The sequence below is a fragment of the Marmota flaviventris genome, chromosome 11 (assembly GCF_047511675.1).
Source record: "Marmota flaviventris isolate mMarFla1 chromosome 11, mMarFla1.hap1, whole genome shotgun sequence".
Taxonomy (NCBI): domain Eukaryota; kingdom Metazoa; phylum Chordata; class Mammalia; order Rodentia; family Sciuridae; genus Marmota; species Marmota flaviventris.
Genome location: NC_092508.1, coordinates 62,620,114 through 62,637,688, shown reverse-complemented (window position 1 = coordinate 62,637,688; position 17,575 = coordinate 62,620,114). Strand labels below are relative to the sequence as shown.

The 17,575-nt window shown below is 36.3% G+C and overlaps 1 protein-coding gene across 3 annotated transcripts in view; it reads right to left on the bottom strand.

Annotated features, from left to right (window-relative positions):
- Abcb11 (ATP binding cassette subfamily B member 11) overlaps nucleotides 1-17,575 on the bottom strand; it is a 78,305-nt gene that overhangs the window by 43,195 nt on the left and 17,535 nt on the right. For all 3 annotated transcript variants that reach the window (XM_027946155.2, XM_027946154.2, XM_027946156.2), the window contains exons 8-11: nucleotides 14,609-14,733; nucleotides 11,554-11,728; nucleotides 3,640-3,753; nucleotides 1,400-1,510 (exon numbers count right to left, since the gene is read on the bottom strand). In XM_027946155.2, the coding sequence (XP_027801956.1) occupies nucleotides 1,400-1,510; nucleotides 3,640-3,753; nucleotides 11,554-11,728; nucleotides 14,609-14,733 (525 nt within the window). The remainder of the gene's footprint in view (nucleotides 1-1,399; nucleotides 1,511-3,639; nucleotides 3,754-11,553; nucleotides 11,729-14,608; nucleotides 14,734-17,575) is intronic.

Sequence of the window (17,575 nt, the reverse complement as noted above, 5' to 3'; positions counted from 1 at the left end):
TGTATAGTGTGTGGGCATCTTACTTGAATACCTTGACCTAAAAAGTGTTTGTAGTGTGTTTCTAGGCCCTAAGCACTGAATGCCGGCTGGGGTCAAGAATGAGCAGTTCATTTGCAACTATCTGCTGAATATTTTATCAATGAGAGGTGATTTTTATATTGATTGTGTGAAGGTGGTTTGGGGGTTCTTGTGTGACCAAATCTTATATCTTTTATTACACACTGGATAATCAATCTTGCAAATATATTTCCACTTTCTGGCCTGTATTGGACTGTAAGCTCCCCAAAACAGAGAATTTTACCAAAGCAAACTATTGCCATTGAGAATAAAAGATAAAACAGAAATGAAATCAATGTCTCAATTCAACCAGTATTTATTGAGCTGCTACAATGAGCTGATTCCAAATAGGCACTATGAAGAAAGATTTAGACATTCATTCCTAAATATTTACTGAGTGAATACTACTTTGTGATTTGTACATTACAAAGCACTTTTAACATATATTATGGCATTTGATGTTTAGGTACATATGCAATATATAATGATAAAAATATACTTCAAATATGTAAACAGAATATATATTTACTTATACTTTATGCTTTTACATATATGCCTACATTATAGGTGTATAGAATGAGAATAAAGTTAGGCTAACAAGGTGGGATTTAGTTCTGTGGGGATAACAGAAATATTATTAAGAAAAAGAGACCAGAGATAACTCTGTTAAAAATGAGGAATAAATCTCATTTCAAAGTCAATTTATTCAGGGGGAAATGGATCCTAATTTTCCTGTAGAGTAGAATGTCTTTTTAAAGATCTTGCTTTGTAGTTTCAGAAAACTGTAAATTTCCTTCACCATGTGGCCTGGATAGTCACCTAGCACAAGGTACACAAGCATAATATCACCAGGGTACCTTCTCTAAAGACTAATGCAGTGACCCTGGTGAGCTTACAGATAGTATGTAAAAAGCCACAGACAGTGGCTTCCCTTTGCCACTCTGACCTACCCCCTCAGAATGCTCCACCTTCTGCAGTCTGTAAGGAAGTGGTGATAAAGCCCTGCGCCTTGATTGCTGGGGTTGCTTACAGTCTGTTTACCATGTGCTTAGAATGACAGGCTCTGACATTCATTTCAACAGAGCATCATATCCTTGACCTAACCTGAATGTTCTGTGAGACTGTCTGTGTTCCAACCACAGGGACTTACACAATTAATTATCACAGAACAATGAGGTGTGTCGCTTAAGATGGCACCACACCCAGTGATACTTCCAGAGAAACCTATCTCTGTCCCCAGTTACTGGAAACTGAGTCAGGCCTCAGGAAACAAGTAATGGCTCTGGAAATGAATAATCAAAAACAAATGTTTACCCTTTTCAGGGAAAAAACTGGCACTCACCTTCACCTTTGGTCTGGAGGGATAGTGAAAGGTCACATTATGGAATTCAATTTCACCCTTGACTCTATCCAGCTTGTAACCGTCTTCTGACATGCTGTCAATGATGGGTTTCTGGAGGGCAATTCAGGAGAGATGTAGCAACAACACATGCTATATGCATTTACTGTCCATTTTAATTTGCGTTAACTCATAAAACAGAACAACCAGTAGGTAAAACACTGCAGAGATGTGCTAAAGATAAATTGCTTCTGCATTAAATATTTATTAATAATAGTGAATAATAATGATAATAATCACTACTACTTTTGAACTATTATATCACTGCATATTATTATTAAATGTGATACCTTAATATAATAATACATATTTTAGTCATTTAGTTAATATTTATTGAATTATTGCTATGAGATACGTATATATTATATTACCATGTTGTTAATTTAAAATATTATTAATGTTTGTTATAATGCATTAAATTATACATTAAACACATTATTTAAATATTATGGGGAGCAATGTGCAGAAATTTTAATTTACTTTTTCATTTACATAATTGTCATTATAACCTATCTAGACAAGTGATGTGCCTATTTTTCAGGTAAAGAAGTGGAGGAGTCTCAGATAAATTGTTTCTTGCCTGGGCCACACAAGTAATCAACTAAGATGGGAGCCACTGGTATTCATTGAGTACATAATTTAGATGATGATTAGAACTATATATAAAAATACCCAATTGAATCCCACCATTGTGTACATCCACAAGAATAGGGTCCTAATTAGAATAAGAAATAAACTATGCTTATATGATTTTATCAAAATGGATTCTACTGTCACATATGACTAAAAATAATCCATAAAAATAAATACAAAGAACTAACTCTTGGCCAACAGAGTCTTCAGATGTTACCACCTTTCAATTGACTATACTGAATTTCACTGCTGTTTTTGTTAGTAGAAAGTCTAATCTAGAATTTAACCATTCTGGTTAACCAGTCAAGGGTGGTTAACCTCATGCTACCAAAATACTCCAGGTTCAACTTCTTCCCTCTTTCGTGACTGGTAATAGAAATTCATCACCATAGTTCTGCTTGGGGGTATGATGTAATCTACTTTCTTCTTGGATCTTTAATAAGAGTAATACAATAATCTTTAAATGTCTTAATTTTTAGTCATAATTTCACAGGGCCATGTATTTAATTTGAACATATAACAACCCTAAAATGAGACTGAATAAAGCATTACTTTTATATGCTTTCTAACAATCTCACAAATAAAATGACAAGCAAATAAAGTAATAGCAGTTTTCTCAGGTAGATGCCAGCCTCTTTGTTTGGCAAAATATTCTCAGGGTTCAGAGGACCCATGTAGTACCATTTATTCCCAGGCCTTCTGACTAAGCTTGTTGCATTTTTTTTTTTTTTCAGAGAGGAAGAACATATTGCCATCCTCTCCCTTCTGTTTTTGAATTGTGACTTCCTAGATTGACCTCCAATGTGCTTCTCTAGATCCACCAGTAAAATCCTGGCCAGCCTACCAAGCTGCTTTATAAACCTCCTTTCTGCCACATTAAGAAAATATCCAATCTTATGAACCTGATCTTTTAGTCCTATATGCCTGGGACCCTTGCCTGTCCCTCCAGTCTCTGCCCCCTGCTCACTCTCTTCATTCACGCTCCTTGAGTTCACCAAGCCCTTGCCCAACTTGGAGGTCTAGCTTTCAGGAATCCCTCCCTGCTGTCACTTCCCATGCACCAATTTAAAGATTCCTTTCCCTGTCCCAGTCAACATCACATTGCCCTGCTCTATTTCCTTCACTGGACTCTGATATTGCCTCATGTTTGAATGTGCTTACTTCTTTATCCCTATCTCCCAGTATGAGTATGAGAGCAGGGGCCTCATTTGTTCTGGATCACTGTTGCATTTCCAGCTCTTAGAATCAGGTGTAGCTGGTGATGGCAATTAGTAAGTATTGCTAAAGTAGAGCATTTTGATATGCTCCTCATATATTTTTAAAATATTTTTTAGTTTTAGGTGGATACAATGTCTTTATTTTATTTTTATGTGGTGCTGAGGATCAAACCCAGTGCCTCACATGTGCTAGGCGAGCGCTCTACCACTTGAGCCACAACCCCAGTTGCAAGCTCCTCATACTTTTTAATGTTAGAAGAAATTCCTTTAGGGTTCATTCCCTGCTTCGCCCCACCCACCCCCTACTGGCCTTTCCTTTTGGCTTTTACATACCCTGTCTATTGTCTCAAAAATACTGACGGCTGCTGCACGCCCAGCAGCCAAGGCTTCCAAACAAGAAGATGCATTGCCAAGATTCAAAGCTCCTGTTAAGACACTGAAGAAAATCTGAAATGAAAAGAAGGAAATAGTTTTTAATGTGTTTTTTCCAATTTGAAAACAGTATGCTCCTACCATTTGGGTCATCTCTGGAAACTGAGAGATATCTCAGAAATATTCTTCCACAGGAGTTTGAAAGCTAAATGACTCTTTGGTGCTTGGAAAGGTCTGACCTAGTTTTTGTTCTATAAAGTATCTCCAATCTCTCTACTATTATGATTTCTAAAACTACATTTTTTTTCTGAACATCATTCTTCTAGAAAGTAGGAAAAATAAGATGTGGAAGCAAGGCAACACATATACACAAAGTAGGTTAGAATAGTTGGATAATCCATTGGATTTGTTATATACTCAGCCTTATAATGGTTTTCTAGTTGAAGGGTAACCTAAATAATAGACATACAAAGGTTGGCATGATTGTCCTAGAAGTTGGTTCATGCAAAATCAATCTGCCATTACTGCTACTAGTATGCTTGTCACTAGGATAACTATTGTTGCTACTGCTACTGCTGTTGTTCTACTGCTAACAATGATAGCAAAATATGTTGTTAAGTGCTTTATACTTCATTTAATTGTCACAACAGAAGAGGAAACAGACATATTTGGAAGATCCCTCACTTGTCCTAGGTTACAACATGTACTTAGTAGTGTTTGAATCCAGGCATTTGACTACCATACTATGTAGCTCCCAACCTCATCTCGGCTGGCTGCATTTCAGGTGGAATGGCCAGGTTCCTGCACACAGCTGGGGAAGCTGTCCATTGACTTGCTGACTCAGCCATCTCTTTAAGTTTGGGAAAGACTACCTGATCATGGATGTTCCTTCCAAATAGCATTCTGTGTTAAATCTTTTTAATTTAAAATTTTTCTTATAATTGTTAACACATATTAATTGTACAAAATAATGGGTTCCATCATACTTACATCCTTACGTATAACTTGCTTAAATCACATCCACACTCCCTACGACCATCACTTAGCCTCATCCCCCACCCTCTGGTCCTCTTTCCCTTTTCTGATTATGCCCTTACTACTTTCATGTCATAGATCATATGGTATTCTATTTTTAGTTTTTTTGAGGCATCTCCATACTGTTTTCCATAGTGGCTGTACTAATTTACATTCTCATAAACAGTATAAAAGGATTCCCTTCATCCTCACCAGCACTTGTTATTTTTTGTTTTCTTGATAATAACCACTATGACTAGGGTGAGATGGAATGTTAATGTCACTTGGATTTGCATTTCCCTGATGGCTAAAGATCTTGAGCATTTTTTCATATATTTATTAGCTATTTGTGCTTCTTTTGAGAAATGTCAGTTCAGCTTATTTGCCCATTTACTGATTAGATTACATGTTTTTTCTTGGTATTGAATTTTTTAATATTTATTTTTAGTTGCAGTTGGACACAATACCTTTATTTATTTATTTATTTTTATGTGGTGCTGAGGATACCTCACACATGCTAGGCAAACACTCTACCACTGAGCCACAACCCCAGTCCCCTTGGCATTGAATTTTTTGAGTTCTTTCTGTAGTTGAGATACCTGAATAGCTGGCATTTTTTTTTTCTCCTACTCTGTAGGCTGTCTCTTCATCCCATCGATTGTCTCCTTTGTTGTGCAGAAGCTTTTTAATTTGATGTAATCCTATTTGTCAATTCTTGCTATGATTTCTTGAGCTATTGGAATTCCATTCCGGAAATCCTTGCCTAGACCAATATATTGAATTATTTCCCCCTTATGTTTTCCTCCAGCGATTTCAAAGTTGTCAGCTTACATTAAGGTCTTTGATTCATTTTGAATTGATTTTTATACAGGGTAAGAGGTAGAGATACAGTTTCAGTCTTCTACAAGTAGATGTCCAGTTTTCCCAGCACCATTTGTTGAAAAGGCTATCATTTCTCCAACACATGTTTTTGGTTCCTTTGTCTGAGACCAGATGGTTATGGATGTGTGGGTTTATTCCTGAGTCTTCTATTCTATTCCATTGATCTACATGTATATTTTTATGCCAAAACTTGCTGTTTTGTTTCAAGGCTCTATAATATATTACAAAATCAGATATTGTGCTACCTCTAGCATTGTTCTTTTTTCTCAGAATTGCTTTGACTATTTGGGTCATTTGTGTTTCCGTATGAATTTTAGAATTTTTTTTTTTTTTTGTAGTGTGAAGGATGTCATTGGTACCTTAATGGGCATTGCATTAGATTCGTAGATCACTTTTAGTAGAATAACCATTTTAATTGTCACACTCCATTAACATGAAGTGTCCTTCTCTCTTCTATTGTCTTCTTTATTTCTTCAGCAATTTATAATTTTCATTGTAAAGATTTTTCATCTCCTCTGTTAGGCAAGGCTTATTCCCAGGTTTTATTTTTGTTGATTTTTGGTTGTTTTTTTTTTTTTGGCTATTGTAAATGGGATTGTTTTCCCTTTTATTTCTTCTTAATTTTTTTTTTCTTCAGTACTGGGAATTGACCTCAGAGGCACTCTATCACTGTTATATCCCCTTTTCTTTCTTTTTGTTTTTGTTTTTGAGACAAGGTTTCACTTAGTTGCTGAAACTCACCTCAAACTTGTGAGTCTCCTGCCTCATCCTCCCAAGTAACAGGGATTTCCCAATTTCTTTCTCAGTGAGTTTATTATTAGCGTAAAGAAAGCTGGCAACATTTGTATGTTGATTTTGTATCCTGCTACTTTGCTAAATTTCTTATCAATTCTAAGAGGCTTTTGGTGGACTCTCCAGGGTTTTCTAGGTGCAGCATCATATAATCTGCATACCGGGATTATTTGACATTTCTCTTTTCCTACTGGTATCCCTTTTATTTTATTTCTTTCTCTTCCTGATTACTCTGGGTAATTTCCAGTGCTATATCAAATAATTATTGTGGGAGGGACTAGGATTGTGGCTCAGCAGTAGAGCGCTCACCAGTACCACATACAAATAAAGGCATTGTGTCCATCTACACCTAAAAAATAAATATTAAAAAAAATAATTGTGGGAGTGGACACCCTTGCCTTGTTCCTGATTTTAGAGGAAATGTTTTTAGTTTTTCCTTATTCAGTATTATATTGGCTATGGATTTGTTGTATATAGCCTTTATTATGTTGAGGAATGATCCTTCTATATTTATTATGGGTTTTTATCATAAAGTAATGTTGAATTTTATCAAAGACTTTTTCTACATCTACTGAGATGACTATGTGATTTTTTTCCCTTGATTCTATTTATGTGTTGTAGTCCATTTATTGGATTGCATAAGTTGAACCAACCTTGCATCCCTACAATGAAGCCAACTCGATCATGGGGTATGATCTTTTAAATGTGATGTTTAATTTGTTTTGCAAGTATTTATTGAGGATTTTTGCATCCATATTAATCAAGAATATTAGTCTACCACTTTCTTTTTGTTGTTATTGTTGTGTGCTTGTCAGGTTTTGGAAGCAGGATAATACTGGCTTGTACTAGTGGTGTTCATAAAGACAAGGAGGAGGCAATGAAGCCATTTCTCAAGTTGATCTCTAGAAGGAACACAAGTCTCTTCTTAACCCTCCTGTCAACCAAAGAATGGGTACTAGTCATATGACTCACATGGAGGATCTTTCATTGGCCAAGCCTTCTTACCAAGGTGAAGTTGACACCTGTGTGAATATAGCCTTTTCAGGTAATCAAATGATCCCAGTATGGAGGTTTCCATAGACCAGACCCTACCTACTGGTTGTGTCCCATCAAAGCAAATTTCCCCAGAGGATCTCCACATTCTGTTTCTTACTTGTGGTTGGAGCAGTTGCTCTGTGGACTTTCTTAGTCTTCCAGCCATCTTCTTCCCTCTCCAGAAGCCTCTCCATTCCATACATCAGGATGATCAACAGGGCCAGGGCTGCTCCACATGGGTGGTGGGCTAAATTTATGCTTTCTCCCTCAATTACACACCCTATCCATGGGGATAAATGATCTTTTCATCTGTCCTTGTTCCCTTTCTTCTATCACAACAGAAGCTTCCTCCCAGAGTCAAGTTACTTAAATATATCAAGCCCCAATGTTTTTATCTGGAACAGAGGGGTAATGATAATATATACTTTGCAGGATTGTTAGGAGGATTAAGTGAGAAAATGTGTATAAAAACAGTTCATCCAGCACTGGTCACATAGATGAATGATAGTGATGAAGAAAATATTGAGAACTCACTCTTACAAGGTGGAAAGGTCAACAGACAGGACAGTTCTTATGATCTAAATTGGCTTAAGACCACCATTATCAGAAGTCTTACTATCTAAGTAAGGGAAACCTTCCTGTGCCCTAAATCTGGGATGGGCAAACATCTTCTGGAAAGGCCAAGTACTATACAGTTCAGGCTTGCCAGACCACATGGGCTCTCAATTACTCAACTCCACCATGTAGTACAAAAGCACCCATAAATAATATGGAATAAATGCCTGTGGCTATGTCCCAATAAAACACTTTGTAAAAACAGGTGGTGGACTGGATTTGACCTGAGGGATGTATTTTTCTAACTCATTGGAGGCTTAAATTGAGGTTTGGAGTCAAACTCTTGCTCATCCTGGCTTTGCAAGCTGTGGCTTCATGCAAGTGTCTTCCTGGAGGTTCTTAGGAGGAGAGTGCATGACACAGGATGGATGCATGTGCCCCAAACTGTCACAGTAGACAACGCATCCCAATAGAGCAGCATTTTTTCACCCCAAATATCATACCCTTTAACCCTGTGGACAGAACAGTGGGAAAAGGACAGCTGCAGAACAATGTGTGTAGGCTGTGCTGGAGGAAGGGGGCCTGTGGTTCCCTAGAAGATAGATCTGGAGGCAGGAAAACAGTGGTTCCATGGAGTCACAGAGACCTGAGTTCAAGTCATGCTCTATACCATTTGGCACATATTTTTTTACTTCGTGGCCTCCCCTTTATTTTTGAAGTGATAGTATAATGACGCCAATTACAGAATACAGCTGTATGACCTGTGGTAATATATGAAATACCTCACTCAGTGCTTGACACCGTGCGCACGCTGAGTGGATGGGACTTTCTATTACTGTTATTGTTTTTATCATTGAAAGCTGAAACTCGAGAGACCTTTTGCCCCATTCAGTTGCCCAACATTCTTTCCTAAGAGATTACAGAGTAGATTTTTGTCTAAATATAAGTGATACTAATTACAGTCACTTATGTGAACCACTTACCATTTATGCCCAATTACCATGTAAACAGTAATGATTTTGTGTATCACAAAATATGCTAGATTAACCTAATTGTAAATTAGTTGATTGATTAAATCATTCAACTCAGCTCTAGAGTACTTAATCTTCATAGTTTGCTTCTTAAAAGTATGACAAAAAACTGTGTGTGTGTAAGAGAGAGAGGATTCTACTGCTAAAGGATGACTCTCCTCTTCCAAAAGAGGCACTTCCTTAGGCAGAGGCTCATAGGAATAGGTTAGAAGTAAGTAGTTCATAATTGATGATTAAAATGTTAGAGAAACATAGTATGTCATGTCCTCACACAGTAAGTACTTAAGAAATACTCAGTAAAAGAATGAATTATTCACAGAAAATCTAAAGTAGCCCATAGTCCAACTGGCAGGAGAGTTAAAGATCAGAACCATAAAACTGGATTCTCGCTAGAGAGAGTTACCAGGGGGCTTTTTATTCAGTGCTTCCAACTGGAATTGTGTATTATTCAATTTTCAATTTATCAATTCATTTCCCCTCTGAACTGTCATTGGTGCATTCCTCTGCCCTCTCATTGTACGCATGGAATGAAATGAAGGAGGGCTTTCTCTGTGCGGGCCTTTCTACAGAGTGAGCAGATAGAAGCAGCTGAGGCTAAAGCCACCTACTGGTATCCCTGGTTTGGTAAATGTCAAGAGCTTTTAGAAGCATTTGGATCAATAAAGACAAAGGACTTTAGAGTGAGATTTCATACCTTCAATATTTTCACTTTTCTAATGTACAAAACTATGTCTAAGTTGTAAGGAATAGTAATACTTTCCCTTTTAAAGTTCATAAAACATTTTAATATGTATTATCGTATTTAATTTTTTAAACTAAGCTCAATGACATGCCAGATGTTCATATTTTTAGTGTATTATGATGCTATTAATGAAATAAAGTCAATCATTTGTTTGTTGGTGGTGTTGGAGATTAAACTGGAGGCCTCAAGTATGCTAAGCAGGTCCTCTACCACTGAGCTACATCCCAGCCCTAATCATTGCTATTTGTAAATAAAAATCTTATTAAATTTTCCTTAAAAATATATTTATATTAAAAAAGTAGATCTCAAACTATAAGCTTTCAGATAAATGTGTGTGTGTGTGTGTGTGCGCGCGCACACACACACACACATGTGGTGCTGAGGATTGAACCCAGGGCCTTGTGCATGCAAGGCAAGCACTCTACCAACTGAGGTATATCCCCAGCCCTTTTAGCTATATTTATAGCTGAAAAATACATGATTTTGATATATTTTGTAGTTTAATTGTACCTGTTCCATCCAGAATCTGCAGCCCAAACATTTTATTTAGGAATCTTTTGTTTGTTTGTTTGTTTTTTGTTGTTGTTGTTGTTTTGCCTTATTTTGTTTGGGATGGGTCTAGCTATTTTGCCCAGACTGGCTTTGAACTCACAACCCTCCTGCCTCAGCCTCTGACTAGCTAGGATTACAGGTGTGCACCACTGTACCTGGCATTATTTAAGAATCTTATATGAAGTGATTTCCCATCTCCCTGAGAGCTCAAATAAAACAAGTATTCTATTTTTACTTCAATTACCTCATAGACTTTACTGTCTGAGGGCAGAAAGGGGTGAGGACACATGTAAATAAGCGCAAATGCTCCATGTGAGACAAGTGCTCCGAAGAAAAACTGCAAATGCCATGAGAAAGAATGACAGACTGGATGGGGATGGAAGGCCAAGTGGGAAAGTGCCATTCAGCTGAGAATCCAGGGGGCCAGTGCAGACCACCGCTAAGGAGGAAAGACCATGGGAGAGGAAACAGGATGGGAAGCCCTCCCTGACCCCAGCACATTGATCACCCTGCTATTCACTCTCACGATTCCTTGTCCTCTGAAGCTCATGTTGCCATTTGCCATTATGCACTTACACGATTATTTAATTATTACTTGTCTTTCCCATTAAACTGTGAATCCCACCAAGCTACAACAAAACAAAACACACACACACAAAAAAAACCCACAAAACATTTCTTTTGCTCACTATTGAATCCTCTGAACTTTGGATGGCTCTGGCATACAGTAGATGCTCAATAAGTACTTAGTGAATGAATAACTAACGGAAAGGACACTGAAAGTTAAAGTGGCTATGGCATTAGTAATGGCATGACACAGCACAAGTGAACAATAAAGTCTGTTTGTATTGTCTGCTCAGTTGAGGATATTATTGACTCTATACGTAACTCATTATGTTTCACAAATATGGCCATTAGGTACAGAGCTTGCACTGTAATTAAATTAAATCATGTGATCTGTTAATTTTTAACTGAGGATCACTGACTTTCCATTTTTTTGGCATACTATCATTTGGACTCAGGCAGAAAACCATCAATTTATAGCTATAATAGTTTTAGTTAATTAGAAACCATTAAATCTAATCAATCCAAATGCTCAGCAGCTCTTCACTCTGGAATGCCTAAGTATTGTTTTTCTGCAGATAGACTCGGTCAGATCATTGATTTCTTTCCTCCCTCAGACACTAAAGGAATAAACCACACATGTAATCCATGGACCTTTCTGAGATTCCAGCAGGAAACATTACATCTAGATCAACGAGTTCAAAGTACCTGGACAAGAGTTCCTGGTGTGTATTCTCCTTCATCCAGGATGAGTTTGGAGCCGTACCAGAAGGCCAGCGCATAACAAAAAAAGATGAGACACCACATGTATCCAGTGAAGAATCCCATCACTATCCCTTTTCTAATTCCCCAGCGCTGGGCAAACACAAGATTTTTCTCATATCTGTGAAGAGAAAATGTTTGAGGTCATATCAGCAGATATAGCTCAAGTTATAATATTTAAAACAGGCCACAATGCAGTGGTTTTACTCAATCATCATAAAACCACCCCAAACATAGAGAAGCTTTAGGGAAAAAAATCCACAATGACCTTTGCAATTATTTAAAGTCTGTTTAAAACTTTCAATGTAAAGTTGATCAACTTTTCTCCATCCTCTTTCCACTCCCCATCCTCTGGTAACCACTTTTCAACTCCCAACTTCTATGAGATCAACTTTATTTTATATTCCACTTGAGTGAGATGATGTGGTACTTGTCTTTCTGTGTCTGGATTATTTTCCTCAACATAGTAATCTTCGATTCTATTCATGTCATTGTGAATGACTGGGTTTTGTTCTTTTTCTGCTAAATAGTGTTCCTTTGTGTATATGTACCACATTTTCTTTATCAATTCATCAGTTGATGGATTGACTATTTCCATTTCTTAGCTCTTGTGACTGGTGCTCAACAGACATGGGAATGCAGATGTTTCTTTGACATAGATTTCATTTCCTTTGGATTCATAGTCGGTGGTAGGATTATCAGAGCATATGGTTGTTCTATTTTTAATTTTTCGAGGAATATTAATAATGCTGAACATCACTAATAAACAGAAGAGGATTTTTTTCTTTGGTGAAAAAGTTTTAATCTGGGTTATTTGTTCTAGTTGTGGGTTTTTTTCCAATTTGTTTACTTTGCTATTGAGTTTTTAAGTTCCTTACATATTCTGGAAATCAACTCTTTGTCAGATGTATAGTTTGCATATATTTTCTTCCATTATGTAAGCTGTCACTTTGTTAGGGGTTTAGCCCCACTGCTGAGCAGAAGCTTTTTAATTTAATGTAATCCAGGTTTTCTTCTAGAAGTTTCATAGTCTTGGGCCTTAAATTTAAATTTTAATCCATTTTAGGTTGATTATCATATATAGTATGCAAAGGAATATTAAATTTTCTTCTGCAAATGAATATTAAATTTTCCCACACCATTTATTAAAGAGACTGCCCTTTCATCATTGTGTGTTTGGGGACTCTATCAAAACTAAGTTAATTGAAGGTCAATGTGTGGATTTATTTTGGGGCTCTTTATCTGTTCCATTGCTCTATGTGTCTATTTTTAAGCCAATACCATTCTGTGTTGATGATTAAATGTAGCAAGAGTTTGAGATCAGATAAAGGTGATACCTTCAAATTTGTTCCTTTGCTCAAGTCTGTTTTTGCTGTCTGAGATATTTTGTGGTTATGTATGAATTTTAGAATTTTTTTTCTATTTCCATGGAAAATGTCATTGGAATTTTGACAGGGATCAGATCAATTCTGTAGATTGCTTTAGGAAATATGGAGATTTTTAACAATATTCAATTCTTCTAATCCACGAACATAGGATATCTTTTCATTTGTTTGTACTTTCTTTAATTCCTTTTATTAATGTTATATAGTTTTCAGTGTACAGATCTTTCTTCTCCTTGGTTAAATTTATTCCTAAGTATTTTAAATTTTGTACCTATTACAGATAGGATTATTTTCTTAATTTCTTTTTTCTGATAGTTCATTGTTAGGGTACAGAAACACTACTGTGTTTTGTATACTGATTTTGTATCCAGCAACTTTACTGGATTTGTTCATTTCATTTAACAGTATTTAGGTAAAATCTTCAGGGTTTTATCTATGTACTGTGTCATCTGAAAGCAAAGACCTCTTCTCTTCTTCCTTTCTATTTAAATGTCTTTCCATTCTTTCTCTATACTAATCACTCTGGCTAATAAAAGTGGCAAGAGTGGTCACCCTTATCTTGTTCTTGACCTTCAAGGAAAAGCTTTCACACTATGGAGTATGATTAGCTGTGGGATTGAAATAAACAGCTGAACTGTGTTGAGGTTCATTTGTTGAGAGTTTGTGTCATGCACAGATGTTAGATGTTGTCAAATGACTTTTCAGCATCTATTGAGATGATTGTATAGTTTTGCCTTTCTTTCTGTTAGTGTGATGCATCACAATTTTCATATGTTGGGCCATCCTTGCATCCCAGGGATAAATTCCACTTGATCAGGGGAAGGACGCTAAATTTGGTTTGCTAATATTTTGTTGGGAATTTCTGCATCCAAGCTCATCAATGATATTGGCTTATCATTTTTTCACTTGTATCCTTGTCTGTCTTTGATATCAAGGTGATGCTGACATTATGAAATAAGTTTGATGATTCTCTCCTCTTTAGTTTTTTGAAAGAGATTTTGAAGGATTGGTATTAGTTCTTCTTTAAATGTTTTCTAAAATTCAACAATAAATGCACTAGGTCCTGGACTTCTCTTTGATGGGAGACTTTATTACTGATTCTTTCCTTACTCATATGGTCTGTTGCCGTTTCCTATTTCTTTATGATTTCATCTTGGTAGGTAGTATGTTTCTGGGAATTTATCCATTTTTTTCTAGGTTATCCATTTTGTTGGCATAAAATTATTCATATAGATTCTTATGATCCCTTATATTTTTGTGATTTATTGTACTGTCTTATATAGACTCTTTTTGATGGCAGCAAACAGCATTATACAGAATGGCATGAGATGCTCTATATGCACACATATCATCAGAGTTTGAAATAAATTTCTGACATTAACTGGCTTTCTGAGAATAAGCAACTTCAACACTTTCAAAAATATATTATTAAGGTTTTGGACTTCTGGTAGTGCTTTGACTAATCTGAATGATTCTGTGAAGCTACCTGTTGACCAAATGTTTCTTTTGATCAGTACAGACCATGGATCTGCCATTTTGTACAGAGTGAGGAAAAGTCAGGGTACTATGCAGATTGATGAAGTTCAGGAAAATAATAGACATTCCAATTAACCAACCTTTCGATCTCTTTTTCCTCACCACCAAAAGCAGCCACAGTTCGCACAGAGGAAATTACTTCATCAGCCACTGACCCTGCTTTGGCATAAGCCTTCAACTCAAGGTCTGTAAACTTGGCCACACTCTAAAGTTCAAAAGAAGAAGAGAAAATATAAAGAGTAGGTTATTAGGTAGCTGGGCACGGTGCTGATCCCAGGGGCTCAGGAGGTCGAGGCAGGAGGATCACAAGTTCAAAGCCAGCCTCAGCAACATAGAGAGGTCCTAAGCAACTCAGCCACATCCTGTCTCTAAGTTTAAAAAATATAAAAAGGGGCTTTGGATGTGGCTCAATGGTTAAACACCTCTGGGTTCAATCCCTGGTACAAAAAAAGAATAGGCTATTAGGTAAGTCAGGAAGTCAGGTTGTCATTTATTGATTCATTTAACAGAGGTAAACACATGACAGGTTTAATATGCCACTAGATTCCCACCATAACACAGGAGGAAGGAATTTGGTCCAAGTTTGGTTTATGTTAAGCCCATCCTTGAGTGTTTGGTTTTTGATATATCAAAATGACTCCAAAAACTCCCTCACAGAGTAAATCCCCAATGCGACATTCTATAGCACTAAAGTGTCCCACTCATTATATTGATGAGGTTCCCAAGTCAAATCAGGTCATATTTCATTTCTGTTAGTTAGAAACCATTGCACAATTTATAGACAAACCAGAGAAGCAAAGACTAGAGGCCCATGTGGAATATAGAGTGAGAGAGTTCAAAGGCACAACACTGAAGAGGTAGCTCCAGAGGAGAAAGCTTTAGATAAATGTTACATCATTTTGACTTAACTGTAGGGGATTAATTATGCTTTTTATTTTTACAAAATGAAATGAAAAGACATATGTTCTTAGTAACAGACAACTTACCTTTTCTAAAATTAGACTTGGATTGAGTCCTAGTAAAAGTTAACTCTCAAAGAAATCCCTGTACAGATTAAGAAACATGGAGGAAAAGCACATGTTGTGGAAGATTCACTATATCAGAAATCTAAAAACATATGTAATTCTCAGAGCAAGGGAGTTTATTTTCCAGCAGTTTCCCAAACTTCAGCAGCAAAAGTATGATCAAACAAAATATTAGGATTCTAAAATACAAAATGAGTAAAAATATTTTTCAATATATTTATTATTTTATCAGTCCACAATTTATAAAACTTCATGACTTGGAAAGGCATTAGTAAGGATAGAAAAATTGTTTTCATCAACATTAAAATTTTGCACTTGGTCATTATGAATGACATTGTAGTTTTATCATACTCCTTACCTAATTTATTCCTGAAATATGCATTTGCAGCACAATAATGATAAAATTAAGTAGTTGTGAATGTAATAATAGAATATTAAGTTAATCTCAGCACAACTTCAATTAAACTGGTCTAGGAGGGACTGGGGATACAGCTTAGTGGTAGAACACTTGCCTGGTATGCACAAGGCCCTGGATGGATCCTCAGCACCACAAAATAAATAAATAAATAGCCAATACATAAATATATTCACCCAGCAGCTTAAGAAATCTATATTTGGAAATACATGACAATTGTTCATGTTTCTCATCCTGAATGTTAAAACTTGACAAAAGCATACAAAACCTACAATAGTTTCTAACATATTATATGTTGCCCATCTCTACCTCTTTTGCCTTCACTTTGGATCTAGTGAAATGGCGCAACAGCATTCCAAACCCATTTACGAGCAGTTGGAATGTGGGCACTGAGACAACAAGTCAGATTATAGTCCTAAATCTGTTCATGACCAAGTCAACCAGACAACATTTTGAGTTTCCAACACACTAAAACATGGCATATCATCCATTTGAATGTGTATATTAGTTGATCACAGGTTTGAAGGAAGAGATTAAACGTATGTAAGCAAAAAAACAAGCTGAATCAAATGCAGCACAGCTGGAAAGTATTCCATAGGAAAGACTGTGGTCAAGCTTGTGTGATGCAGTGGGTTTAAAAAAAAATGATAAAATACATTTTCTCTAATGGATTCTGTGCCAGACAGTGTATTTCAGTGTGTTACTTGGATAATACCCTAAATCATCATGATGATATTCATGATATTCATATTCACAATTATATGATCCTACTTTATATGTGATTATATTCATAATCATCATATTATCCTACTTTAAAGATGAATAAGCAGGTTTTGATGAATTAAATGTTTTTCTTGAGTCACACAAACTTGTTAGTAAGAAAACCAGAGGGTGACAGAGTGGAGTGCAGTGAGCTCTTTGCTACTGTCACTTTCAGCCTATTTTCTACACTACCTGTGAAATAATATAATTTATTAAATAATATATCCAGTGTCTTATAAGACTATTTTGCTAGAAAATATCAGGTAGATTGATTCCTTTTGTTCAATGATGTATAGAAGTCACTCAGCTTTTCACTTAAATTCTACTCTCATGGATAGCAAAGTTTAGTGTGCCTGAACCCACGACCTGCTTTCCATTGTGGATGCTCTAAAAGTAAAAAATAATAATGCCTAAATCCTTGGGAGTATTTCTAACTGGAGTGTCCCCAAACTCCTACATTTGGTCTTAGCCTTAAAAGCTGAGAAACAGAGATGGTAAGAGAACACTCAGAATGGATCAGACAAGCTCTCTCGGAGACTGATGAGATGAAATGGAGAACACAGCTCTGATTACAGAAATCTCGTTGAGTTCCTTACTGATCTGGGTATATTTGTAATATTTAAGGGAATCATCTGATCTCTGGAGCACATAGAGAGCAACAAGAACACTGGAGAGTAGGTGGGGATTTGGCATCAGGGGGTTCCCTTGAACTCAAATCCTGCTCTGTAAGCTGTGCAGTCCCAGTTAAGTCCTTTTACTTGTTAGAGCTTCAGTTTCTTATATTTAAAACAGTGTTAGTACTTTCATTATACAATTATAGTAAGAATTAGAGATAACAACTATGA